At 42.3% G+C, this 25,818-nt stretch overlaps 3 protein-coding genes across 4 annotated transcripts in view; 1 reads left to right on the top strand and 2 right to left on the bottom strand.

The window, feature by feature from the left end:
- The window catches only part of LOC105980109 (UDP-glucuronosyltransferase 1-7C-like), a 178,603-nt gene that overhangs the window by 30,639 nt on the left and 122,146 nt on the right, over positions 1-25,818 (bottom strand). The window contains exon 1 of one of the 2 annotated variants that reach the window (XM_013008842.1): positions 19,716-20,608. The exons of the other annotated variant lie outside the window; for it this stretch is intronic. Coding sequence (XP_012864296.1) covers positions 19,716-20,579 — 864 coding nt within the window. The 5' untranslated portion in view covers positions 20,580-20,608. Of the gene's footprint in view, positions 1-19,715; positions 20,609-25,818 lie in introns of those variants that run through there. 2 annotated transcript variants of the gene reach the window in all.
- The window catches only part of LOC105980125 (UDP-glucuronosyltransferase 1-9-like), a 63,478-nt gene continuing 39,973 nt past the window's right edge, over positions 2,314-25,818 (bottom strand). Inside the window, exons 2-5 of the mRNA XM_013008865.1 lie at positions 8,678-8,809; positions 7,567-7,654; positions 6,815-7,034; positions 2,314-3,323 (exon numbers count right to left, since the gene is read on the bottom strand). Of these exons, the coding sequence (XP_012864319.1) occupies positions 3,026-3,323; positions 6,815-7,034; positions 7,567-7,654; positions 8,678-8,809 (738 nt within the window). The 3' untranslated portion in view covers positions 2,314-3,025. The remainder of the gene's footprint in view (positions 3,324-6,814; positions 7,035-7,566; positions 7,655-8,677; positions 8,810-25,818) is intronic.
- Positions 15,470-16,126, top strand: Dnajb3 (DnaJ (Hsp40) homolog, subfamily B, member 3). Its single transcript, XM_013008881.1, has one exon. It carries the CDS (start codon positions 15,470-15,472, stop codon positions 16,124-16,126), a length of 657 nt encoding a protein of 218 aa, XP_012864335.1.

Below are 25,818 nucleotides of genomic sequence, written 5' to 3'. Positions count from 1 at the left end.
GAATCAATCTGATGTCTTTCAATACATAAAGAAAATGTGATATATACATTGAAGAGTACATTTATCACATACATGTGTTATATGTGATATGCATATGCATCATATGCATGCATTACATGTGTTGCATATACTCAGTATGCACACACATATATGATACATTATATACAAGAACTATCACATGTGTTATATATGTGATATGTATATGCATTATATACATGCATGTGTGCATGTATGTATGTGTACACATGTGTATGTTGCATATAATACATATATTTGGCATACTATTTAGTCATAACAAGATAAAATTCTGTCCTGTCACTTGTGAAAATGTGTATGGACCTGGAGAACATTATGTTAAGTGAAATAAGTCAAGCACAGAATCAGATACCACATGATCTCACTCACAGGTAACTTAAAAAGTTGATCTCATGAATACTACAAATCGGCTAGGGATTTCCAGAGGATGGGGAGAGCGAAGAGAAGAGGATGGGGAGAAGTGGCCATAGGTACAGTATTACATTTGAAAGGAACAGCAAGTTCTGGTATTCTGCTGTGCAGGAGGGTGACTAGTTAGCAGTAATGCACTGTATATCTCAAAATGACCAGATAAGAGGATATTGACTGTACTGATCAAAAAGTAATGATAAAAACTTAAGATGAACTTGATCATACACAATGTGCACATAATAAGTATGTATAATTTTATGAGTTAATCAAAAAGAAAAAGGGCTGGCTTACCCAATAAAGTAATGTGCAATGGCACTTAGGGAATGAAGCCAAAGCCAATGTGGAGACTCAAGGAAGAGGGAGGTGGAAATGCCAGCAACACTCAACACCTAGGAGTGTGAAAAACAAGAGAGCAGCTTGCAGGTTAGGGTCAGCAAAGCCAGAGACAACCAAGCCACTGGGAGCCCAGACCCAACCACAGTGTGCCTCAGATATCAGGCATTGAGATTCAGGAATGGTGTTTGCCCTGCTGAGTTTCATCCTGGCTTTGCTTTGAGACTTCCTTTTTATGTCTCTATATTTACTCTTTGGCAATAAAAATGTTTACCTACCCTCATTTTGCTAGTATACCTTCTTGGTAATATGATTGCATCTTTTTGGTAAGGTACTTTATTATTTTTACAGAGGCTCACATTTGAGTTTGCCTTAAGTCTTTCATGAGATTTTGGACTCGATCTGTTGGGACAGTTGAATTGTGAGACAGACATGAACCTTGGGCCAGTGGCAGGATGCCATAGCTTGGATCTGGAAGGTCCTCCTAAGGCCTTTCTGGTTACAACTGGCAGCCACAGTGGTGCTATTGAGAGGTGAGAACCTTGAAGACCTAACAGGAGGTCCTCAGGTCACTGGAATGTGTCCTCAGAGGAGATCCTGAGATTCGAATGGTCTCCAGCTCCCTCCCAAACACGCTTTCTTTGCTTTAACACATAATCACTTATTTGCTCTTTTCTAAGTAGTTGTATAAAGAAGTTTCACTTCAGCAAGTCGGATTGTAAGTATAAAGCATCTTGCTCAATGCCATCCCTTCCATCATAATCCCTCGTCTTTCCCAATACTTGTTTGTTCATATGTCATGTACACCTGCCATGCTGCCCCATCTCTGTCAGCTTCGCCAGCATTGAGCCAACACAGGCACCACACCATTGAACCTCCAGGAATGTGAGAGAAACGGACCTATTCTCTCCTCAGGTGTTTCATGGCACTGTTGCGAGAAAGACTAATATACAGTATTAGAAAACAGTATGTTCATGTAGTTATGTGTATTTTCCAAAATATAAAGTGCTAATCAGCTTTTAGTTACTGTAAGAAGTACCCAAGATGAAACATCTTATAGACAGAGAACGTTTCTTTGGGCCCACAATGTCAGAAGTTTCAGTCCCTTGTCCCTGGACCTTAATGCTTGAAACCTGTAGTGAGAGGCACTCCGTGGGGGGAAAGCAGGGTGGGAGAAGCTGCTCACTTCATGGAAGCTAGGAAGTGAAGAAGGAAGAAATGGGCAAGGGTCTCAAGATTCTCTCCAAGGTTCCACCACCAATGGAGCCACTGGCTGAGGGCCAGGCCTTCAACACAGAAGCCTTTGGAAGACCTTGAAGGATAGCAGTAATACTGGTATTTCTGGGAAATACAGTGACCAGTGATTTTTCTCTTATCATGAAATGCACACATGGAATTTACTTCTATGTGTATGTGTGAATATCTTCTACACTTTTCAAATTTTCTGTCATAATTATACCGGTGTTCATCATTACAAAACACCATTTCATAACAAGTAAGTACAATAACAATGAAGAAAGAAGACACTAGAAATGTATTTGTAAGAATTTATTAATAAATCTTGCTTTGGGGAAACATCTAAGAAAACATTTTTGCCCAACTCTATAGCTTTCATCAAATACAGATCCATCTGAAGTAGCAGTGATCAGCCTCTCAAATACAGCACCAGCAATCTTAAAGCATCATTCTTTTCATTCTTTTCCCCAAGGTCAGAAACCATATGTGTTTTCAAGGACTCCAAGCATTTATTCATATCAGGCATACTCTAAAGGTACGAAAACTTCCTTCTATAAACACACCAGGTGACACCCTATGAAGTATGGATACAAGTAAGGACCAACAATCTCTGGACAGGAATTGATCACAGTATTACAATGGATGACAGTGTTAAAAGTCATCCAAAGCCAGGGGGTGTTTGCAACATATGTCCCTAAAGGGTCTACATTTATTAACAAGAAAATTAAGAACTGTGTTAGTTTTGCTCTATAATCCATCTGAGGGCTGACAGGTGCAGTCAGATTAAAGAAACCAGACAAGCAAAATGTATATTCAGTGCTTTACCATAAGTATGTACAGCAATTGGATTCTTTTTATTTTTAAAGAAAAGTGCTCTGGGGATCCCAATTGTACAAAGAACTTCCTTTTAAGAATTTTATTCTTAAAATGAATTTGATACAGAATTTGTTTCCAAGTGTCTAAATGATTGGAGAATATGTCAAGATTTCCCCTTACTTTCCCACACTTCTCAATGGGCCTTGGTTTTGTGGGATTTCTTAACTCGCCCTTTCTTCCCAAAGCATTTCCGACAGCCAAAGGCACAACATTTAAAGATGAGGAAGGCCACTGTCAGCACAATGGCCAGGAGGAAGCCAATCACATCCAAGGAGTGGTACTGGTACCAGGTGAGGTCATGGGCTGCAGGGCGCAGGTGCGGCGCCCCCTTGTGCCTCATCACATACTCCACCCAGAACACAGCCAGGTCCAGGGGCTCAATGGGGCGGTCCTTGTGAAGGCTGGAGAGGCGCATGATGTTCTCCTTGTAGCTAGACACAAAGACAGTTAGTGAATGAGGGAGGACCTGGGTAATGCATGGTCCTCCCTATACTGGCTTCCCAGTGGTAATGGCTAATCAGGGGTTTTTGTTGTTATTGTTGGTTGTAGGGCTTGAACTCTGGTCCTGGGCACTGTCCCTGAGCCACAGCACCACTTACAGTTTTCTGGTGGTTTATTGGAGATAAGAGTCTCACAGATTTTCCTGCCGGGCCTGGCTTTAAACCGTGATCCTCAGATGTCAGCCTCCTGAGTAGCTAGGATTACAGGCATGAGCCACCAGCATCGAGCTATGTGTTTTTTAATAACCAGAAAAGAACATACATGCATGCATGTGGTTGTGAATACACACACACACATACACGATACATGCTCTCCATTTGTTTAAAGAAAAAGGAAGAAGGTGAGAGAAAGGAAAGGAAGAAGGGAAGGAACTGGAAGCCAAAGTTATAAGTTTAGAAATATTTAATCCTTGCTTCTACACTCCTTTTAGAGATATTTGTATTGGTATATAGAATAAAGAACCAAGAATTTTATAAATTATTGCATTGTACTTTGTAGCAAAATAGAAAATGTATATTTTTAAATAAAGGAAAAAGACATGCAGAAATTGCCAGTGGCGTCCCATTTGAAGTTAAAAACAACTCCATCTGGCCAAAACAAAAGTCATTTGAAAGTGCCAAGGTTATGATAAACTTCCACTCAACTGTTACATTGAATCACGTGCTAACTTGAGGCTGAAGTGGTGTCGGTGTGGCCTCTTGGGAAGAGGTTGCTGTTTGCTTTGGACAGTGGAGGTGGTGTCGGTGTGGCCTCTTGGGAAGAGGTTGCTGTTTGCTTTGGACAGTGGAGGTGGTGTCCCTGTGGCCTCTTCTTGGGAAGAGGTTGCTGTTGCTTTGGACAGTGGAGGTGGTGTCCCTGTGGCCTCTTGGGAAGAGGTTGCTGTTTGCTCTGGACAGTGGAGGTGGTGTCCCTGTGGCCTCTTCTTGGGAAGAGGTTGCTGTTGCTTTGGACAGTGCTGATGGCTGAAGCAGAACAACTGGGTCTGAAGTGTGGTGATGGCTCAGCTGTGGTGTGGACACATTGGAAGAAGGAAGTGGAGCAGGAGGAGACTGAAGAAGGAAGAACAAAAGGAAAGGCAGAAAAAGGAAGACAAGACACTCCTAAGTCATGACCATTGCTGTGCTTAAACATAGCTCTCATTGGGCTGGGAAGGTGGCTTAGTGGTAGAGCGCTTGCCTTGCATGCATGAGGCCCTGGGTTCGATTCCTCAGCACCACATAAGCAAAAAGAAAAAAGCTGGAAGTGGCACTGTGGCTCAAGTGGTAGAGCGCTAGCCTTGAGCTGAAGAGCTGAGGGACAGTGCCCAGGCCCAGAGTTCAGACCCCATGACCGGACTAAAAAAAAAAAATCTCATTTTATTTGAGTAAGAAATTACAATATTAATAAAAATATCTGACACATAGATGTCCTGGTACACAATTTCCTTTTATATAGATATTCTTTGGTGGTAGATTTTTCTTAGAGCTTCTCGCCGTTTATTTAATATTTACTGAATACTTATTGTGGCCTAGTTGTCTGTACAAAATGATTTTTTCAAATTTTTCTGTTTTTCCTCATATTGTAGAAGTATACTTCCAACTTAGGATGTTGCAAACGTTGGGACTCAATCAGATATAAATGAGTTTTAAAAAATGTGGAATTGTGCTGTGGCTCAAAGTGGTAGAGCACTATCCTTGAGTGAAAAGCTCAGGGACAGGGCCCAGGCCCCTGAGTTCAAGTCCCATGACCACCCCAAAAAAGTTTTAAATAAGAACATAAATTAACTGATTGGTGTTCTTGTAAATAAAAATGTCTGAGGGAATGTCTTCCAAGTCATTTTTTTAAGTTCCAAGTAGTTAGCTATTAGGTTGAAGGAAAGGATGGAAATGATAGGAATATGTAAAGCTCAAAAACAAGTTTCATCAGCATCTGGAAGAAGTTGGGTGCTGACTGTGATGTGAGAGCTGAAGGTCCAGATGCTGACAAGCCAGGACACAAGGAAACAAGGGGAGGGAAAGAATGAGACCCCACCGTCCTGTGCTAAGAATGGCTCTTTCTAAAGGAAGTAGCTATGGGTTTAGCAATGCTATGGTTTGGTGTATCCCCCGTTAGGTCATGGGTTGCAGCTTTGATTCCCAGTGCAGTGGTACCATGTGGCGAGGGAGCCTTTAAGAGCTAGTTATCACAGGATTAATGCCTCTCCCACAGGACTAGGCTAGTTACTCAAACGCACATTGTGATGAAAGGAGGGTGCCCTGAGAGGGTTTTTTGGTTTGGCCTGGTTTGTTTTGGTACTAGGTTTGTACTTGCTCAGCTCCGTGTTCTACCGCTTGAGACATGCCACCAACGATGACCCTTGAATTTTGTCTCTCACGTACTAACACCCATTTCCTTCTATTTTTCTGCCTACTGATGGACACAGCATGTCACCCTCAACAGGTATAACTGCCCCGTCTGGCACCTCCCAACTCAGAACAATGAGACAAAGTTCTTTATGAATCATCAGGGCTCAGGGATTCTATGATTACAAGAAAAAGCAAGCTAAGACAACACCCCTAAAACTTGTATAGACACACACATGTATACACACTCTCATAGGCAAATACACACATGCACAGATATTTGATGTATATACATACATTACTACTGTTGGTAGAAATCTACCACCAGCAATCATTTCATCCAATAAGGTTTTGATCATCTATTTACCAGGAAACTTACCGGCAATACACTAAATTTCACACAGAGATCATATGCTCCAATGTTTTGTGTTTTGAAGTGTTTAGGGCCAATCTTTGGCTTAGTGTATCTTTGCTTTTGCTCTAAGCTGTGGTCTGTGATATCCTCTAATTACCATGTTTACAGAGCCTCATGGAAAAACTATCTGACAATTCCCAGGGTGACAGAGGGTGTAAGAACTGGCTTGTTTTATCTTATGGACACTGCTTATCTTCATGGAATCTTCCTTTTTGGAAACTTTTTTTTAACTGTATTTTTTTTGTCTTTTCTTTTTTGGTACTGGGGATCGAACCCACGACGTTGCGCTTGCTAGGCAAGCGCTTTGCCACTGAGCTACATCCCAGCCCCCTTTTTGGAAACTTTTGACCTGTCTATTCTGGTGACGTTGTTGTTATATATTAAAGATGTAAATCTACCAGGAAAAATGTTTAAAGAAATTCTATAACAAATCATATAGGAAATGTCCAAACCCTGAGGTGTTTTAATTATAAATCTGGATTTTGGATTAATTAGAATTTTTGCTTAATCAGAATTAAAGGGAGTGAATGTGATCAAAATGTATGCATAGGTAGAAATAAAATGATGAGATTCATTTGTATAAATAACATGTTAGTAAAGAGAGAAAAATAAATCAAGATTTCTACAGATTGGAATGTGTATGCTATGGCTGGATTACAGGTATGATTTTTTTCTTTACTCTTACCTTTTGTCATTGATGACGGCTTTGAGTGCATTTGCTAAGTCATCAGAAGTCATTTCAAGAACATTCAGAGTCACGCCAGCCCCCCGGGTCTCCATGCGCTTTGCATTGTCCATCTGGTCGCCAAACAAGGGCATCATGACCATGGGGACGCCATTGCAGATTCCTTCATAAATGCCATGGGAGCCAGAGTGTGTGATGAATGCCCGGGTCTTTGGGTGACCTGAGACACAAAGCAAGGAGGGAGACTGTGGGCCAGTGGCTACATTTTCTAGTCTGTTACTGTCTAAATTCTGAGAATACCCTGAGAACCCACTCATGTTCAATGCCGCACTTGACAAAATGATAGGGAGAAGTTGAAGCTTGACACACACACAAAAGATAAAAAGCTATAGAAGATATTCTAGCCACAGTATGTTCAAGTTAACCAGTTTTTTTTTGTTGGTCGTGGGGCTTGAACTCTGGGCCTAGGCGCTGTCCCTGAGCTCTTCAGCTCAAGGCTAGTGCTCTACCACTTGAGCCACAGCACCACTTTCAGGTTTTTGAGTGGTTTATTGGAGATAAGAGTCTCACAGACTTTCCTGCCCAGGCTGGCTTTGAACTGTGATCCTCAGATCTCAGCCTCCTGAGTAGCTAGGATGACAGGCCTCGTGAGCCACCAGCACTCGGCTGCAATTCTCTCTTAAAACCCATGTCTAGGCCATTTTCTTAATTTAACCCCAAAGTGATCTATACAGCAAATTCTCCCAACATACCCAGCAGATCATTCTGGGGTAACCACTTGACAAGTATTGTGTTGTTGGCAAGATTTGATGGTCGACTTCCAGTGTAGCGCCACAGGACCTTGCAGAGACAAAAGGGACAAGGTTTTATAAAAGAACATATGGTTTTTAAAAAATCTGTTATAAAAGCTAGGGGAAAAAAATCTTCTGTAGTGGTGGTGTGTGTGCTTTCTCAATGGATCTAAGTGTCTATTCTTAATTTCCTGCTAAGTCTTCCTTTGATTCTCTATTATTTGAACTAACATTGTAATATCAGTTCTTATGGTTAGAGTTTGCTAAAGATGGTGGTATGTAGTGCGAGTTAGCAGAAGATGGCAAAATGGATGAATTATAGAACAGAATGAGCAGAAGCTGTGTAAAGTGGGGGGTGCAGTGAGAAGACTGCTTCCTGGCCACCCTTCTTCGTGGGGCTTGGTGGCGAGGGTGTGCTTCCGTCTCCATGCACTAGCTCGTCACCTACACCTCATGATGTCTTTTAATTTTCTTCGCTTCAATGAGAAGTTTACTTTATAAAACAACTTGCCCGCAGAACTTTCCACACAAAAACATAGGCTAGACACTCACTGTCCTAACCAACTTTTTTTTTAGAAACTGTCCTATATAATATGAAGAACCAATACCATGTTCATTTTTAACTAAATTCTCCATAACACTTTTTTTTTTATCGGTTGTGGGGCTTGAACTCTGGGCCTGGGCGCTGTCCCTGAGCTCTTCACTCTACCACTTGAGCCACAGTGCCACTTCCATTTTCTGGTGGTTTATTGGAGATTAGAGTCTCACAGATTTTCCTGTCCAAGTTGGCTTTGAACAGTGATCCCCAGATCTCAGCCTCCTGAGTAGTTAGGATTAAAGGCATGAGCCACCAGTGCCCAGCTCCATAACATTTTTGATTCTCTTTGATAAGGAAAAAAAAACCTTCTGAGTGAGATGGACTATCATTTAAGAATAGTTAAGATTTAAAAAATTCAGGTTAGCAATTAGGAAATGACAGCAGACGCCCAACTGATTGAATGTATTGAGATCCTGAAAGTTTGGGGTTAGAACTTTTTGAATATACAATTAAGTAATCAGAGAATTGTCTTACCGTCTGAGGTATTTGGCCCAGAGCCTCAGCAATTGCCATAGCTTTCTTCTCTGGAATCTCTGCGACCATGGATCCCAAAGAGAAAACCACAATCCCATGTTCTCCAGAGGCGTTGATGTAGGCTTCAAATTCCTACAGCCAAAAAGAGAGGTTTCCAGTTCACTTTTTCTCATACTCCTTAGTGTGATTACATAATTGAACTCTGAGACACATTCCTGCTGAGAAGGTGTTTAAATGTGTGTATGAAATAAAGACAAGCTTTAAAAAAAAAACAAAACAGTCCACTATGTAGTTTAGGCAAGCCTTGAACTTGTAATCCTCCTGTCTCGGTCTTCTGAGTATCAGGAGTTCTGGTGTGTGCCACTTTGCTTAGCTACACAAAAACTACTAAAGTGTAAAGTCTGTAGCTTAATCTCCTTTCCTTATTCCTCCTTCCATAGGAAGAAGATTTCTTGCTTATCTGTGGTGTTCCCTTGAGATGAAGAATCCAGGTCATGTGCTAATTTTCCAAAAGAAAAGCAAAGGCATATGCATATACAGGTGTAAGAACATATATACACTAATATATCTGCGCATCCCACAGGTGCACCTACTGACAGTGACAGGTCCCTCTGAGTAAAGCCCCAGGGCACTCATCAGATCATGTCATGTTTACTCCTAACTGAAATAGACCTGGGCTAACCAGAACCTTGGTCTCCTTACCTGTGGGATACACGTTTTCTGACAGGGCTCAGCATGCATGAACGGAGACCCGAGCTCTGTGTAGCTCAATCTGAATAGGATTAGGAAATACCCAAACACTCAACAACCTTCTCGGAGGCATGCTTCCTCTCCCGCCAGCTCCCACTGTTGGCCTCTTCAATCCCCTGGCTCATCACAGCAGCCGGAGCTTGGCCAAGTCCCCCAAGCCCATCTAAGGAGTCAGAATGGAAGATTCCTCTCTCTTTGCCATATCCTGCATCTTTTGTCTGTAGCAAGAATGTCCTGAGGATGGTCATGCTGGAGTCCTTCCGCCCCAGGATCATCCTGCATTGGTATTCTCCTGCCACTCCCTCCTTCTTCAGAAGCAGCTCATTTCATAGTATTCTTTAGACTCTCTTGATTGCATGATGGAGCAAGGCTGACCTGCATTCATAGGAACTTTGTTCCTTCTAGCCAGAAGGAACCAACTCTCTTCTGGAAAGGGCCTCATCTATGCTCCCTTCCCTTACACCCCATCATGCCCACTCAGCAACTAGCAAGACATTGACTAATACAGAATCAAACCCAGATTAATACAAAATCAAAACCCACAGGTTCACAAACATCCAACGATGAATAACAGGTTTAACTAGACTTTCAGTGACACGCAAATTTATGTACAGAACACAGCAAAGCAAACAGCACAGATTGTGGAATGGTGGCCAACACCTCTCTGAATCTCTTTTAGGGTTCATAAAAGAGAAATCCATCCCCTACTTGGCAAAACTACCCTGAAACTTTGTCCTGCTTCAAAGTCCCTGGAACAACCAACATGTCAACTGAAGATAACCCTTTAAAAAAATAACCTTTGATTGTCCCAACTCTTGTTCCTTTCTAAAAGAGAAAGAGATGAGACCCTTCCCCAGTGAGAGCGACTTTCCCATTCTAAGATATCCCAGACCTCACAAGAGACATTTCAAATAGCTCCTAAGTTCTACTGAGAATTTCCCTTCCCAAACATCATTTGCTTCTCTAGAATCCACTTAGACTATATGTTAGAAACATGTCACTTCATGATGTGGCATTCTAAGTCAAGCACAAATACTTTGAGTCCTCCTGTCCTCATGTGTTTCTTCCTATTGGTCATTAGCTGTCTTAAAGCCTCTGGCTTCCTTAACCTTCCATTTGGCCAGTTTTCTCAGACCCAACGTGTACCTATTGACTCAGAATTACTACCTTTCACAGAGACAGTCTCTCACCCAGACAGAAGAAAGGCATTGTCATTTATTAGGAAAGAAAGGCTTCAGGATCTAGTTTCTTTTCAGACTACCTAGAAACTGGCACTTTTTACTAGGACTGAAAGGCAAGCAAGATTCCTTGCCAGGATGTATAAATGTCAGAGAACTATTTCAAAAGATCTGAAATTCTAATGCCTAAATGAAGCCAGATGCCCCTGTCCAATGCAGAATGCATGCTGCATACTCTAGTTCTCTGCAAGGTGAATTCTGTGCCCATAATATTGAATGTTTGTTGCATTGTTACTTCAATTAAATTAAATTACACAGAATAAAATTCCCAAAATATACTCTCTGGAAGTCTTAGACATAAACAAACAACTCAGAATATCAAGAACAAGCAAATTCAAGCCTAAGAGATTCGTAAGAAAGAAATTAAAAGAAATGAAACAATTTCAGTATCCTCAGCACTGTTTTTGCAGATATAGACATATAAAAATCCCACTTAAATACACACCTGGGATACTGGTTTTCCCTGAAGGCAATTTATCCCACCAATGAAAACCATGTTGGGCATGATGGGCCTGGGGTAATTCCTGACAAAGTCATCTCTCAACAGCCAGATAGCTGCTGGGTTCAGAAGGTCCTGGACAGTTACATCTCTCTGGAGGATTTCTGAGGCAAGTGGTTCATAGGAACTATAAATTGCTTTGCACAGAAAATTCTCAGCCAGAGAAAAAATCACATTCTTTGCTCGTTGCAGAAAGGTCATTCGATCTGGGTTTAAGGAAAAAATCCTGGGCACATAAGACATCGGTCTGGGACACTGGGTAGCTTGAGAGTCCAGTCCGCAGGGCAATGCATTCAAGAAGAACACAGTAGGCAGAGCCAGATACTGGGCCACTATGGGGCCACAAAGGAGGAAAGGGTCTGTCAACACGGCGTCAAAGCCACTTTCCTGAAGGGAGGCCATGAACTTCTTGTTGTGCAGTAAGTGGGAGCAGATAGACAGAATCACTTCTGCATTCTTTTGGGCTTGCTTGTAAAGTCTGACGAAACGCTGCAGGAAGGGATCTTCTATAAAAACGCTGAGCCCTAAATTACGAAAAACAGCTTCATAGTCCTCTTTCTTGAAGGGCGCAGGGTACTTCTTCAAGGTGTAAAATGATCCTTCTTTTATATGTAACGAGGCCTCGGGCGCTATGACCACTATGTCATGTCCCCTCTGATGAAGTTGTCGGATGACCCCAAGCATGCTGAGCCAGTGGCTGCCATCCATCGGAATTAACAACAGTTTCCCAGCATGGATCACAGAGGAGCTGAGCATACATAGCAGCAAGCCAAGGATGAGTGGACGAAGGCTTCCAGACATCACAATCATTGTGTGCCTACCTTTGGTCTGGCCATGGATCCACCCTCACTTGCACTTATGTAGCAAGAACTAAGTTGCATCTGATGTTAATATTTGACTGTGTCCTGTGACTAAAGCTACATGTCCACAAAGACTGCTGCAAGGACCTCAGGAAGCTGACTGGTTGAGATGAAGAGGGAGGGACATGACCTGGTTTCTTACGAGGCTATCAGAGTAGAACTCCTTCCTCAAATCACATTCAAGAATAAACACAAAGGATCTCTGGCACTTTGGGGCCCATACAATAGTCATTTTCATGAACTGATAAAGTGTTACCACAGTATTTTTTTCTGAGCCATTTGTGTCTAGGTTACATAAGCAAATGTTCCTTCACCTCTTAATATTTAGGAGTGTATTTCCACAAGAATAACCATCAAGGAAATGTAACATTGATATAATAATCTGTAGTTTATATTAAGTGTTTCTCCTAATATCTTTTATATGAATTTCTCCTCTACCCCATAGAATCCATTCCAGGATAATATTTTTATTTTATATCTTAAATCTCTCTTAATCTGAAGAAGTTTGTTAGCCATTGTCTTTCATGAATTGATAATTGGAGAATACATTTTATAGAATGACAAAATGAAAGAAAATGATTACCAGAAAGGAAAAAGGACCCCTAGGTGACACAGTAAAGTTCCTTCCCAGAAGCAAAATAGACAGTGTGTTTTTAGAAGGCCTTTTTCGGTTGGTTTTTTTTTGGGGGGGGTCCTTGAACTTGGGACATGGGCATTGTCTCTGGGGTCTTTTTTGCTCAAGGCTAGTGCTCTACCACTTTGAACCACTTTCTGGTTTTCTGGTGGTAAATTGAAGAGTCCCACAAACTTTTCTGCCCAGGCTCACTTTGAACTGCAGTCCTAAGATCTCAGCCTCCTGAATAGCGAGGATGTAAGCCACAAAAGCCTGGCCTTAGAAGAACTTTTTGAAAGAAAACAACACAACAATAGTGCAACTCTTAAGCCTTCCTTAAGAATGTCTCTTCCACACTGCTCATTTGAGGCCCTGCCTGATTATCTCTATCATTTTTCTTCACTTATCTAACAAATATTTATTGAGTCTGCACAGTGCTGAGTCTCAACAGTGCAGCTGAGACCACCACAGATGAAATCTCTCCTCCCAGAATCCACATTCCATAAAGAGAAACCGACTCACAATTGAAATGGATTAAGCAGGACCTTAGAGACTGTGAAATTTGTCAGGATGGAAATGAACAGTGTTGTCCTGGGGTAGAGAATGACTGGAAGAAGAAATGCACTTAAGTATAAGTCTGCTCCAAGGAGAGAATATGCTTTCTATATAAGAAAGCAAAATACATAAGCAAATGAAGCAAGTTCGAATGGACTCGTCACACTGATCCAAGATCCAGGGGAAATTCTGATAATCACTTTGAAGACAAAGAGGACAGGTGGACAAAAACAGAATTGATATTTATTAAGCTCACAGTATATGGTCAAGTACTGTCTGTAACACATAGTACATAGTCCCATAGAAGAGGCAGATGATAGTATCTTCCTCCTTTTACAAAGATACTGAAGTACAGAAGAGCACAAATATTTCTTAGAGTCCTGTGGTAGCTTTTTGACAGAGCTAATAACCAAACACTATATGCTGGTTCGCAGTCTCTGCTTTTAACAATTCCTCAAGATCTGCAGTAGTACACAAAAAACAATGTACAAAACCCTGATTGAAATTGTCAGTTAAAAGTCAAAATCAAAGTTGTGAGCCTCACATCATGACCCAATCAAAGTAAATGGGCACAAGACAAATGGAAGAACCTGGGAACCAAGAAGGTATTCATGCACCACCCGGTGCTTGGTGCCTGGTATGTCCATGGACAAAAGGGAAGTGTCAGGAACAAGTGTGATAGCAATCCCCCTCTCCCAAACTGGACAGAGTGCCACAAAGCACTAAAGCCTCTTCTCTGGGAACCCACTGCTGTCCAACACAATCCTTATCCTATACAATTGACCATGGACATTACTAGCCAGCCATGCTGGAGAGTGTGCTGGAAAAGTCATGGAGAAACTGCTCATTTTAAAGCTGTAGTACTTCAGCTTGGAACCCTCTCTCTGCTTTAGCCATTCTGATCACCATTCCCTATTTTTTACTTTCCCTAATTGCTTTATTCACACTGAACTTCATTCCTGATTGGCTTGCAATGTCTGTTTCTTGCATGCTTACCAAGAACCACCTCAAGGGTTTCAAGTTCAGTCACCTGATGCGATACAAACTCAAGTGGCAGTTTGTCCTGATATTTCACTCAGTCCTATAATCTTTCATGATGAAACTTTAGAAAGTTCATTGGTTAATCCTTTTCCCCTTAGAACTAAGTGACCTCCATTGGTGTGTTGCTTCACAACTGATCAAAGAATATAGTGTTCAGGAGAGAATGAGATAGCGGAGTGAATGAACTCAGATGTCAAGCAACACTGAAAAGGATATCAGATAATGACTTGGCAGTTTCTGTGGAAATAATCAGTGTAGCCCATGTTTACATATAACATGAAACCACCAACACAGATAGAATGATTCTGATTTACTAAACCAATGGTTAGCAGAATATGGACAAGGTAACCCTGAGGCTATTCAAGAACTTTTCAGAAAAATTTTACAAACGCCCTATGTCCCTTAACAACGATGCTATTTGAATTTTTCACTCTCAGTCTCTCATAAGCACATTCCAGAATACAAATATGTGATATCACATGAGGTTGAACACAGAAGGCGACTTGAGAATCCAGCTCTCAGCTATGAAGCTGGATACTAAAGAGACTTAAAATATGTAAAAAAGACCCCACTTAATGATTTTTTTCTTTTGAAAGTATTATCTTATATGATTTATGTTCATATGACTACTTCTATGGCTATTAATGAACTTCTGTTTATCCTGTCTGCATTTTGCCTGTAATACATGTGACATACTGAACAGAAGCAAACAGGTGCTAAGGCCAAAAACACTGAGGCTGAAGTCGCGCTCCATACAGAAGACTTTCCTTAGGCCCGGGTTGAGGAACCCCCCCCCCCCCCGCGGAGGGGAAAGCCTAACTTGAGTCTATTTGATTTTAAAACAAGTATTTTCTAAGGCACCCAGATTCCCCCATCTCTCTCTTCATCACGTTTAGCTTTGTTCTTCAAGTCTAGAGGCAACCACACCTCTGGACGTGGCAGAGAGCACGGGTCGAGGAGAGCACAGAGGCAGGGTCTAGCTTGGCCCTAGGCCTAGGCCCATGGTTACTAGGCAACAAGGCAACCCTCCCCCCACCTTCCCCACCACCTGGAGCACAGCATTCTGGGATGAGAAGACCAAGGCAGCCTGAACCAATGAAATGCGGCCACGTCACAAGGGCGCCGCTCCGCCTCAGCTAGCAGCCTCCGCCTGCAGCCAGCAGCCAGAAGCTGCTGCTGCCTTTGCCCTGCCCTGGCCCCAGGGCCGCGCCCTGCCCGCCCTCCTCAGCCCCCAACATGGTGGACTACTACCAAGTGCTGGGCGTGCCCCGGCAGGCCTCCACCGACGCCATCAAGAAGGCCTACCACAAGCTGGCGCTCAAGTGGCACCCCGACAAGAACCCCGAGAACAAGGAGGAGGCAGAAAAGAGATTCAAGCAGGTGGCCCAGGCCTACGAGGTGCTGTCGGACGCCAGGAAACGCGGCGTCTACGACCGCTATGGCGAGGCGGGCGAGGACAGCGCGGGCGCCGCGGGCCGCCCCTGCCACGACCCCTTCGAGTGCGTCTTCAGCTTCCGCGACCCCGCCGACGTCTTCAGGGAGTTCTTCGCGGGCCAGGACCCCTTCTCCTTCGACTTCTTCGGGACCCCGCTGGAGAACATTTTGGGGGGTCACAGGACCCCTCGCAGAAGCAGGAGCAGGGGGTTCACACCCCTTTTCTCCACCTTCACTGAATTTCCAGCTTTTGGGGCTCACTTCTCTCCATTCCACACAAGATTCACATCCTATGGTTCTCTGAGAAATGGAGGTCTTTCTTCTTTCTCCAAGTTCTGTGGTGGGACAGACAGCTTCAAGTCTGCGTCCACTTCCACCCAAACAATTAATAGCAAAAGTATCACCACTAAAAGAACCGTGGAGAACGGCCAGCAGAGGATGGAAGTAGAAGAAGACTGAGAGTTAAAATCTCTGGCAAAGAGCAGGCAATAAATGGCAAAGAGCAGTTGCATTGACACCTATATAATTCCCTTTGATTTAGTACATTTTGAGAAATAGCATTTTTTTAAGATTGCAAGTGACCTCTATTTTCAGAACAAGTGTATCTAAGATTATATAAACAGTTCATACCAAAGCCTATTTGTAATTATTGTTTGGACCATACAAATAGGATATCTGAGGGTCTTTAAAATTTGTAAATATCTATATGCACTTTGCTATTTATTAAATTTAAAGGCAGATGAAGATAATTTCCAAGTGCCTGAAAAACCTGTTCTCCACAGCTCCTTGAACCTTACCTTTCCCCATCTGTTGGAAAACAGCCAGGTAGTATGCCCTGAATGATTTAACTTTTGAATGATTTATTTTTTTAACTACATTTTCCTGAAATGTACAGTACTTGTAAAGTAAAACAGAAGATGGGTTAAAGTAGTACATAAATGCTAGTGATGTAGGAAGAGTTGACTATTATGTATTATGTATTATGTTGAACCTAGACTTCTATGAAGCAAGTAAACCTGGTAAAGTGAGTATAATTAGTTCTAGGGCTTCTGTAACAAACTATCATGAAGGCTGAGGGCAAAATATTTAGGTCATCACCTTGAAGTCTCATGGTCTTGGTGACCTATCAGGACTGCACTCAGTCTGACACATTCTGGGAATATAAAATAAATTTTCCAAGGCCACACCAACTTGTTGCCATTCTGGGGACATAGTCAACGTAGCTACATAAACGCGAGGTTCGCCTGAAACTGTTGAGCAGGTAGGGTGCCAAACGTCGAGCTGAGAAAGTCAAATGTTGGCACAGCTGATGTCCTGTCCTACATGGGGACCTTTTGGGGTCTGATTGTCTTAATAGGTTCACCACAAAGTGTCCCATCCTCCATTGTCATCTCTTTACCCAAGAAAGTAGGTAAAAAAGGAAAACTGAAGAAGGCTAAAAATGCACAAAGTTCATGACTGCAGAGAGGTCATGGGACCCGAGGACACTGTTGCACACTTGGAATATGTGAGAATAGGTTTAGATATACTTTAGGGCCCCCAGAGGCTGACCTGCATGATAGGACACATAACTCATGGCATGAAAAGGGGATTCAGGATACCCATGGGATTATGGGGCAGCTGGAAAAACCACTTTAAAAAAAGTCACAGAGGTATCTGGGCAGCTGCTTCCTATGTGATAAACAACTTGCCAGGATTTGAATTTGCTAGGGATTTGAAAAAACAAGTTTGTTTACTCATAGGCAAGGAAAGTCATACAAGTAAACATATTCACTGGTTTTCTGTGGTGGTTTGGGCTCTGAAGAAGTGAGGGGTGTCAGGAGTTAGGGGATGAGAAAAGAACAGACCCAGTTCCATGGTTATGTATGGTGGAAATGGCCAGACAGGACAGAATTGAGTGTATATGTCTCTACACAGTGGGTTAAAGATGGTCCACAGAGTTCAATGGTAAGCAGAGAGCCTGGCATACAAGGTCACTCGGGTCATGGATCTATAGGTACAGTTGTAGGCTCCTTTAAAACAGAGTAAGCAGTCAGGGTTTTGATATGTCTTGGATTTGTCGAAAATGAACTACTTTTTACAGAATTACAAAGCATTGCATTTAAAGATTTTTCAAACAACTTTTTATCAATTCTCTAAGCTCAGATAATATGTACTACTATATACCTGTACAGGCCATTCATCTTTCATGGATGATTCAAGTGAATGCTAGAAAGCAGGGCATTTTCCTCTTGTGTGGAGATGCACACCTTCAGTCCACTGCCACACAGGCTTTTCATGAAGTCACTATCACCACCCTCCAGAGTGTGGCAGGCTAGGAGAGTCACGCCAGTGTGGGACGCCAGCATTTAAGCAGTCTCAGCAGAATCCAAACATTCCAAGAGCCACACACTTCCTCTGGCCAGAGCTTTAACACAGTGAGTTTTGGGGTTCCATTTACCCCTTACAATGGAAAACTTTAGAAGAGGCCAAACTGTGTTCAAATACACTTAAATCAGTTTCTTGTTTAAAGATGATTCTGTTTTTCTGCAAATAGTAGGTGGTGGGCAGGATAGCTCATGCTGGTAATCGTAGCTACTTAGTATTGAGCACTACTGAGATTGGGAAGACTTTGGTTCTAGACCGGCCAGTGCAAAAAATAGTGAGTGGGTTTCTACCTAAAACAAGGATCTCAGTATATTGGTGGTATGTGTAATCATAGCTATTTGGGAGACACAAAAAGGAGGAACAATGGTCCAGCCTGGCCTGGGCAACAAATAAGACCCTATCGCAAAAATACTTTAAAAATAGGGGAGGAAACAGTCTGTGGGAGTAACTTCAGAGGTAAAGTGCCTGCCCACCAAGCACTAGGCCCTGAAATCAAACCCCAGTATTTCCAGACTGGTAGAGAAACACCTTACCTTGACAAATCTATTACTTGCTTATTGAAAATTTATAAGTTTCTCATCTGGATTTTGAATAAAGAGATTCCTTTCTTCTTCTCCCATCTCAAACCATTTTAGCATAACAGATAGCCACTGGTTTACTAGGACTGAACTAGGAAATGGTCAATGTTGTGATTACCAAACACACAGCTCATGCTCTGCATTTCCCCAGTAAAAAGTAAGGTTTGTTATATTGGACTTCCCCGAGCAGAGCCCTTTGTGGTTTTAGATTTTCATATAGAAAATATACAATTTGTACCAACTGCTGGTGGGTCACACCTATAATCCTAGCTACTCTGATGACTGAAATCTGGTGGTTTGAAGCCAAACGATGCAAGAAAGTCTCTAAGACTCTGAATCTCCAATGAACTACCAAGAAAAAGCTGGAAGTGAAGCTGTAGCTCACATGATAAGAATATTAGCCTGGAGCAAAAGGCTCAGGGACTGCACCCAGGCCCAGAGTTCAAGCCCCAAGACCAGCAAGCATGCACATGCACACACACATTGTATACACACACATTGTATACACACACATGCATACATGCGCAGGTGATTTGGATGCATCAAGGAACACATACAGCACCATTCTGCAGTCACTAACTAGATATGATATGACTGTTGAACACTGCTACTTTATTACCACATGCTATAAGCTACATTGCACATGAGATTCTGTTGAATTCCAATGAATATGTAAGACCCTTGTGAGCCATCCCCATCCTTTCACAAACAGCATGATTAAAACGACCATGCCAGGTCCTTAAACTTATACTGCAAATCTGCAAGCATTACTCCCCTGGTAGGTCAAGACCCAGCTCACTTCCCCTGTTCCTGCCCAACCTCCCCATCAGGAAGACACTGTTACCTGTGGTAGAAAATCTGATCAATTCTCACCATCGATCTGCCATCTGTCCTGTTAGAAGATGTTCTCTTTGCCTCTCAGGGCTCTCTGTGAGAGGCAGGTTTATGAAGTAAAGGGCTATACACATTTCCAGAGTTTGTCACCAAAGATGATTAGAAGGAAAGACATCAATTTGGAATGATGAGCAGAGAAGTAAGCATTTAAAGTTAAGAATTCCTTTTTTTTTAAAGTTTTCTGTCTGGAACATCGATTGGATACAGACCTGAGAGAGTGGCTTCCGGTTGCCACAGTTGATGCCCCCGATGAAGACCATGTTGGGCATGATAGGCCTGGGGTAGTCCAACACAAAGTCCCCTCTGAACAGCCACACGGATGCGTGGCTGAAGATATCCACCACCGACACCTCTCTCTGCAAGAGCTCAGAGGCGAGCCGTGCATAAGGGGTAAATGAAAAATCACAAATATACATCAGGGGAAAAGGGTAGAGGAAATTCTTGACCCTCTGCAAGAAGGTCATGTGGTCTGAATGCCTTGTCAGGAACCTAGGAATATATGACGAAGGGTCTGGACACTGCGTAGCTGCAAATTCCAGGCTACAGAATAGGGAGCGTAGAAAAAACACAGCCGGGATATTCAGGTACTTGGCCAGCACTGCCCCACAGGGAATAACAGGGTCCGTTAACAGCACATCAAAGGCACTAGACTTCAGATGGCTCATCAGAGTCGTGTTGTACATGAGGTTCTCACAAGACGTCGTGTGGAACTTAGCCAAGACTTTTAAAGTTGCAGCATTTTTTAAAAAGGTCTTCAAATAATGTTCATTTTTAAAGATGAACTCAGAGTATTCATGCATGATATGGTGAAATTCCTCATTGGTGAGTGGAAAAGCATATGCTTTCTTGATGAAGAACTCCTCCTCTTTGATGTGCATGTTCATGTCTGGGGCCATGACCAAGACCTGGTGGCCTCGATTGTGCAATTCCCTCACCACGTCCCGCATGCTCAGCCAGTGGCTGCCATCCACAGGAAACACCAGCACCTTCCCACCTCTGGCCCAGGGCAGGACACACAGCAAGCACAGCAGTTCTGTGAGCCCTCGAAGGGCTACCTGGAGTCCCATGACCATTTCCCCCAAAGGCCTATAGCTCAAGCCTATAGTTTTCCACCCAGGCTCTGACTCCTACCAGTTTGTTTCTTTGGCTTTATTAATGCTGCCACCTAACACTGTCACGTCATTGGGTGGCGCGGTGCCCTGGTATGTTAATTATTACAGAATAAATCTATCCCCAGCTTGCACAACTGTCCTCTGTTCCACCCAAGCAAAGGTTTATTTTACTACTACTTTTCTCAAAAACTCATCTGACCTATTGCTCACTCTCAGGAGCATTCTAGTTCATTCCACATTTCCCCCCTAAGGGGAGACCCCATGGATGAACATAGTTCACCAGCTCAGGCCACTACTGATGACCCACCCAGTTTCTTCTTCATGTGTTCAGCAGATTACTGTCCCATTCTTGTCTGATTTGCCCTGTGGTTACACTGGACAGACCAGGTTGTCATTGAGTTTCACTCTTTCTGTATCTTTATGCACAGCCATTCAACTATGTTGGGATTTTCTGGTAAGAATTCACCCCCATTAGAGATTCATGTGGATAACAGATTCCACAACGAGAAAGATGTGAGTTTGCAAAAAATCCTTTGGCTTTAACTCTTTTCCAGAGGCTAGAGATCCAGAAATCTTTCTCGTGTTTTCTTTTCCAACCATCCTTTCTCTGCTTATTCTGGATGTTCCTGCTGTCTCAGGAAAAAAATCAATATCTTCCCAAGTCTAAGATTCTGTCCTTCTACTGGTAGTTTCAATCTGATCGTTTTCTTTTTACTGAGACCCATGCCATATGACTTGAGTGCAGGTGAAAGCTGTTCAATTCTTATGACCATACAAGCAAGACACAGATACAGCAGGTTGCTGAAAACTCAGAACTTGCTTCTGAGTTTGTTACTGCAGCTCTTGTTGTCATTGCTAACCAAGGAACTTGCCAACACTGTATCTACTCAGAGAGGCATCTAGCTCCAGGTTGTGGGGCTCTACTTCTGCCCAGACTCAAGATGCTCTTTCTTGAGATCTTACATGCTGTGGGCATCTGTGGGAGAATAGTCAACAATATTTTGTCTTACTCGAGATAGGACAGGAAGAAGGCATTTGTAGTTACATGAAACCAGTGGACAAGACCACATCTCCCTAGATAGAGGAAAGGAGTTAGCACTCCTAAATATGGTTACAATGTCATGGCACTCTTAAATACTGTTACAACACTGGTAATGTTAATGATATATATTCTTATAAAAAAAAACCTCTGAAATATTTTGTTCCCTTAAATTGTGCAGGGGTTTAGAGAGCTGGGGAGATGTAACCATTTCGTTGACAACTGTTAATGTCCTTCTCTAAGGCTTCCTTTAGTGAAGGACTGCCAGCCATGAAGTCAGATGGCTCCAAGATGGCTCTATCACATGCCACTTTGAATCCAAAGTATGACTCTGGCTCCTGCAAGCTCTGGCTCCAGTAGACAGCCTGCATTAACTTTCTTCTATGGGAAGCTTCAACAAACTCTAGATAACCTTGCAACAATTTATACCCAGTCTAGAGAAAGTGTTCTTTTTTAAATATAATTTTATTGTAAAGGTGATGTACAGAGGGGTTACAATTACATATGTAAGGTAATGAATATATTTCTTGTAACTCCCTCATTTTTCTGCCATTCCCCCACACACACATAAAGTGTTCTTACCCTGAAGCAGCCCTTCATCTGTACAGATGTCTACATTGATTAATTCAAACACACTCCTTCACTAGCTTGAGTCGACTGCCCTGATTGGTTGAAATACAGTTCATCATTGGCATGAGTGGACTGCCTTGATTGGTGCAGATACTTTTGTCATAAGCAGTCTGTTCAGCCCACTTTCAGAGGAGCCAGTAGATAATCTATGTTTCCTGGATCTCACAGGATACCTAGAGGAGCTTCTGCTTGCTCACCCAGTATTTCTACTGGGTAGAGCAGAAGGACTCCAGCCAGCTAGTTTGTGACACACCCTGTGAGTTACAGATCTCATAGCACCTGGGCAGGATGGAACAAACCTGTAATTGCAGCACTCAGAAACCGAAGCAGGATTGAGAACTCCAAGATAGGCTGAGCTACATAGTAAGATCCTGTCTCAACAACAACAGCAGCAGCAGCAGCAACTACTACTACTACACACAAACCAAAAATCCCCAAAAGACTCCCCCAAAATCTGGCTGGATGCTGGTGATTCACGCTTATAATCCTAGCTAATCAGGAGGCTGAGATCTGAGTAGTGTGGCTCAAAGCCAGCCTGGGAAGGAAAAATCTGAGAGACTCATCTCCAATTAAACACAAAAAAGCCACAAGTGTGGCTGAGGTTCAAGTGGAAAGAGCATTAGCCTTGAGCAAAAGAAGCTCAGGGACAGCACCCAAGATCTGAGTTCAAGCCACGGGACACGCACGTATATGTGTGCAAATCTGCAAATATTTAGAGGCTGGCAAAGAGCCTGGAATTAGACTACCAAGGTCACTCAGATGTCATGGGATTTTAGCAGTTCTGCCTACAATTGACAATTGAGACCACACTCAATGATAAGTTTTGGTATGCCCTGGATTGGTGCTACTATAAATAGTTTGCTTTTGGCAAATTGATAGATGTCTGATTCCATTTTATTTAATGAAGGACCACTAAAGGATCAGTTCATCTTCTTCCACTAATTCTGTTGTTCTCTACAAATCAGTCAAGTAAAAACATCCTCATCTGGGGAAATTGTTCAACTGACTTTGCTTGCCTTTCCAAGAACAGCCATGTCCCCATATACTTTTGCTTTTTAGTTTATTTTTTCAGATACAGTTTCATGCTTGGGCCAAGATCTTCCTCCCACCTCCAAGTGGATGGGATTATACATATGAAGTCCCACCCCAGAATGTTTTTGTTTTGTTTTTTTTGGGGTCCGGTCGTGGGGCCTGAACTCTGGGCCTGGGCGCTGTCCCTCAGCTCTTCAGCTCAAGGCTAGCGCTCTAACACTTGAGTCACAGAGCCACTTCCCGGTTTTTTCTTCTTTGTTTATGTGGTGCTGAGGAATTGAACCCAGGGCCTCAGGCATGCAAGGCAAGCGCTTTACCACTGAGCCAACTTCCCAGCCCCCCAGAATTTTTTTATATAGTGTCTTGCTGACTTTTTTTTGCTGGAGTTGCCTTGAACCACAATGTTCCAATCTCTTACTCCCAAGGGAAAGAATGTACCTATAATCCCTAGGGTACACACTGGGCCATGCCCAGAAATATCTTATTCTAATTCTCATTCTTTCCCAGTAAATCACCTATTCCCTTGGGCCTCTGTCACCCCTTCAGTATTACTTCACTCACTATCAGTCAGATGTTAACAGACTGGGAAGAATCACAAACACAAGCCCAGTCTCTTCTTTTATTACACACGAAAGTCAGGATTTTGTAAGATGGGGTTCACCTCATTACTTGTTTCTTGGAGATTTTTTTTCACTTAGTAAATTAGAATAATCATATAGAGTCATGGAGATTATTTCTTTTGTAATATCTACATTTTATGTAATTCAGGGGAATTCTTTCTCTTGGGAATTTATGAAAAATTTTGGAAAATGATGGCAAAACAACAGGTGCAAGGAGAGCAGGAAAGATTTTTTTACAAATGCATATTGAAAACAAAAGAGCAAACTCATAGTACAGAAAATAAGCTCAGTGCTAAACATCCCAGGGAAATGGATGGACCTAGAACCAATCATGTTAAGTGAGGAAAGCCAAGCTCAGAGAAACAAATGGCACATGTCTTCTCTCAAATGTGAACGGTAGATCTAAAAATACTGGAACATAATAAATTATATGGGTCTCTAGGCATTCACACACAGTGAGACCACCAGAAGACACTCTTACGAGAGGAACAGAAAGGCACAATGCCTATGTGCATCCAAGCATACAAAATAATATTTATCAAAATGAACTCCAGAAAATGGAAACAAAAGGGTTCTTTTGCTGTTTTTGTTTTCTTTTTATTCTTGTGAGTTCTTTATAAGTCAATGGGAGTATAAGGAGGAGCACAAAAGTGGAGGAATAAAGGGTAAACAAATGCAGCAACAGTACTCACTGGGCACTATGTTGAAAATGAACTAGACTATGTATAGGTAGGAATGGGAAGGAAATACTGGAAGAGAGCAAGGGAAAAGGTGGCATTGCCCCAAAAGAAATGTACTCTTCATCTGACTTATGGAACTGTAACTCTTCTGTACATCACCATTATAATAACAATAAAAAATTAAAGGAAACAAAATAGGCAATCACTGAGCTATTCTTCCCAGAATTCAAAGCAAAATCAGAAGAAATTAGAAAGATAAAAATAAAGGATAAACTGTCAAACCCAGATCCTGGAGAAGAGAAAACATGGAGGACAGTGGCACCTAAATTAAAAATGAGATCCAACTATTAAGTAACTTAATAGGAAAACCTTCCAGTTTTGAGTGAGTCATGGCATTATCTTTCAGCTTACTGTTTGTGGGTTCAGACAGATGCACTCACAGAAGTGTTCTAACCCCTGTGAACATGTGACATGGCATGACCAGGGGACTTTGGCAATAGCACTAATGAGGTTTTTTTTTTATTGTAAAGATACTATACAGAGGGTTACAGTTACCTGAGTAAGGTAATGAGTACACTTCCTATTGAGCATTGTTACCCCCTCCAACTAATGAGGTTTTTGAAAAATATTTTCAAAAAAATTCTCACAATTTTTTAAGTTAAAGGTACATAGATGGAACCAGACCTGGTAGCTCACCCTTATAATCCACAGTACTACAGAAATATGGTAAGAGGACCTGGTGTTGCAAGCTAACAAGGAAAGGTAGCAAGAAAACCTTATCCCAAAATCAAAATAAGAGCAAAATTGCTAGGAGCATAAGTGGTAAAGTGTTTGCCTGGTATGCACAAGGTCTTGAGAAAATCCCCAAGCCACAAATAAGGAAAAATAAAAAAATAGAGAGATGAGCCAGCAGCTGGGACACCAAGCCTGTTACCCTAGCTACTCAGGAGGCTGAGATGTGAGGATCTTTGCTGTTGTGTTTTCTGGTTCGGGGGCTTGAACTTGTCTTAAACACCATCCCTGGGCTCCTTTTGCTCAAGACTAGCACTCTACCACTTGAGCCACAGCTCCACCTTCTGCTTTTTCTGTGATTAACTGGAGATAGAAGGATGGCCAATAGACACATGAAGAAATGTTCAACATCCCTAGCCATAAAAGAAATGCAAATCAAAACAACATTGAGATATCACCTCACCCCA

The sequence above is a fragment of the Dipodomys ordii genome, unplaced genomic scaffold (genome assembly GCF_000151885.1).
Source record: "Dipodomys ordii isolate 6190 unplaced genomic scaffold, Dord_2.0 Scaffold1, whole genome shotgun sequence".
Lineage (NCBI taxonomy): Eukaryota > Metazoa > Chordata > Mammalia > Rodentia > Heteromyidae > Dipodomys > Dipodomys ordii.
Note: the sequence above shows the minus strand (reverse complement) of the source record. Positions and strands in the feature narration are given on the sequence as shown.

Excerpts from the sequence above, each read along its gene's own strand:
- Dnajb3 (XM_013008881.1), top strand. The coding sequence starts at position 15,470 with ATGGTGGACTACTACCAAGTGCTGGGCGTGCCCCGGCAGGCCTCCACC.